The sequence below is a fragment of the Frankliniella occidentalis genome, unplaced genomic scaffold (genome assembly GCF_000697945.3).
Source record: "Frankliniella occidentalis isolate FOCC.00 unplaced genomic scaffold, Focc_3.1 Scaffold47, whole genome shotgun sequence".
NCBI classification, from domain to species: Eukaryota; Metazoa; Arthropoda; class Insecta; order Thysanoptera; family Thripidae; genus Frankliniella; species Frankliniella occidentalis.
In genome coordinates this window covers 548,780-550,542 of record NW_026267177.1, presented here as the reverse complement: position 1 = coordinate 550,542, position 1,763 = coordinate 548,780, and the positions used below count along the sequence as shown (strand labels likewise).

General features: G+C 53.9%; 1 protein-coding gene across 2 annotated transcripts in view; it reads left to right on the top strand.

The window, feature by feature from the left end:
* The first annotated feature begins 48 nt into the window (after positions 1–48).
* Positions 49–1,763, top strand: part of LOC113207842 (circadian clock-controlled protein daywake-like) — a 13,338-nt gene continuing 11,623 nt past the window's right edge. Inside the window, exons 1-2 of one of the 2 annotated variants that reach the window (XM_052267166.1) lie at positions 49–185; positions 996–1,088. In XM_052267166.1, coding sequence (XP_052123126.1) covers positions 119–185; positions 996–1,088 — 160 coding nt within the window. In that variant the 5' untranslated portion in view covers positions 49–118. The remainder of the gene's footprint in view (positions 186–995; positions 1,089–1,763) is intronic. The other variant, XM_052267165.1, reaches the window with a different exon arrangement.

Genomic DNA, 1,763 nt, shown 5'->3' with positions numbered 1-1,763 from the left:
GGGGCGGGGGCCCCCGTTCGTGTGGCGGGGGCAGCGGGGGCTGCAACCCTTACATGTATACGGCGAGCAGCGGCCAGCACGCGCCCAGTACTGGACCCGCACCGGCACCATCAGCACCATGGCGATCAGGACCATCATCGGCGTTCTCGTCCTCGTCGCGGCGGCCGCACAGGCCAAGAAGATCCGTGAGTACACTTAGGCCCTTCGTGCTTGCAACGCCCAGGGGGTGTCGCCATTTAGCGGAGGTGGTTGTCGCAAGCGGGCGCGGACGGACAGTGACCCAGCGCGATGCGGTCTGTCGGTGAACCACCTGTTGTTCTGATGTTCCGGCTGTTCCTTGGGCCCCATTTTTCCTGAGGATATACCAGATGGCTGGTTAACCTCCCGTATTTCTGTAGTTATGCAGTACCGCATTCCTAGGTGGGGGTGGGTTGCCGACTCGCTCGCCCCGTAAGGCGCCGTGGACAGGGGCTATATACCTCTGAAGGAAAGCCCGCCTGCACTCGTGCGTGCGTCACAGTATAACTGCAGATAAGTGCAGAGGGTAAACCAGCTACCTGGTTCCAAGGCAGTTCGTAACTGCACAATTCAGTTGGGATCGTGGGCCTTTTAGCCGCGGCCGATAAAGCATTCGGGTACAGCTGAAATTCATAAGAATGCAAGGAACAAGAAAAGGGAAGTCACCATGTTAAAGGATAGTGATTTCCGTTTTCTTCTTCCCCTCATTCTTCTGCATTTCATCTTTACCGGAATGCTTTATCGGTTCAGGAGGAACAGGAGGAAAGAAACCCTGGGGCGTGTTGACTTGAAAGATTAGGATGGCTCAGACTAGACCAGTTGATACCGTCGCTTGCTGATCTGGTCCTGATTAGTAAAAGTCCATATCAGAATGTGATAAATGTTGTAGTCCTGTTATCCGTAAGGCAGGGACACGATAATCATTGAAACGACATTTTTTATCATTTGCAGCATTCATGTTTTCTTACTCATTGCAGCCGATTATCTCCAGACATGCAAAAGGAGCGACCCAAAGTACGACGACTGCCTCACGAAAGCCATTGTGGCCGCCAAGCCCTACCTCAACAAGGGTGAGTACAAGGCATATCGCGAGGCATGAGCTGCCTGCGCAAGAACACATTCTTCTAAGAAACGATAAACAGAAGCAGTGACAGCAGGCACACGTCCGTGACAAATCATATATTAGGCCTCGTTACTATGTCTTCAATAACGCGGAAGTAGTGTGAACAACATCCCGACACGAAGACACAAATATCTCTCTGCGCCCTCCCCCCCCCTCTCTCCCTCTCTGTCTCCCTCTCTCTCACACACACTGCACGCATGCTTTCTGCCTGCCGTCAGTTTCCTTCCCGCTCGTCGTGTGAGTTGCGTGACGATCGACAAACTGACGTTGCGTCCTGATGCAACCGACGAGCGGTGCGTCTCTGGCTGCTGGACACGACTGTGGGACACACTCGGCCGAGCAGTGTAATCAGGGTTAATAACAGTTGCAGCAGGGTGTGGGAGGAGCCCATCCGCGCTCCGTGCATCCCAATGCGTCCTGGAAATCATTTACACAGCAGCAGGGGGCGTGGCGTGGCTCATTGATGGACATTGCTGTCAGAGCAACATATCGGAAAAGAGTGAAAAGAGCAGGAGCTTGATAGTAATCATCCTAGTTTGTCTGTGGGATATGGCTCGGCTCGCAGGATTCTGCACGACTGCAACGGCGTGTTCCATGACGCTCAGCAGGAGGGGGGAGAGGG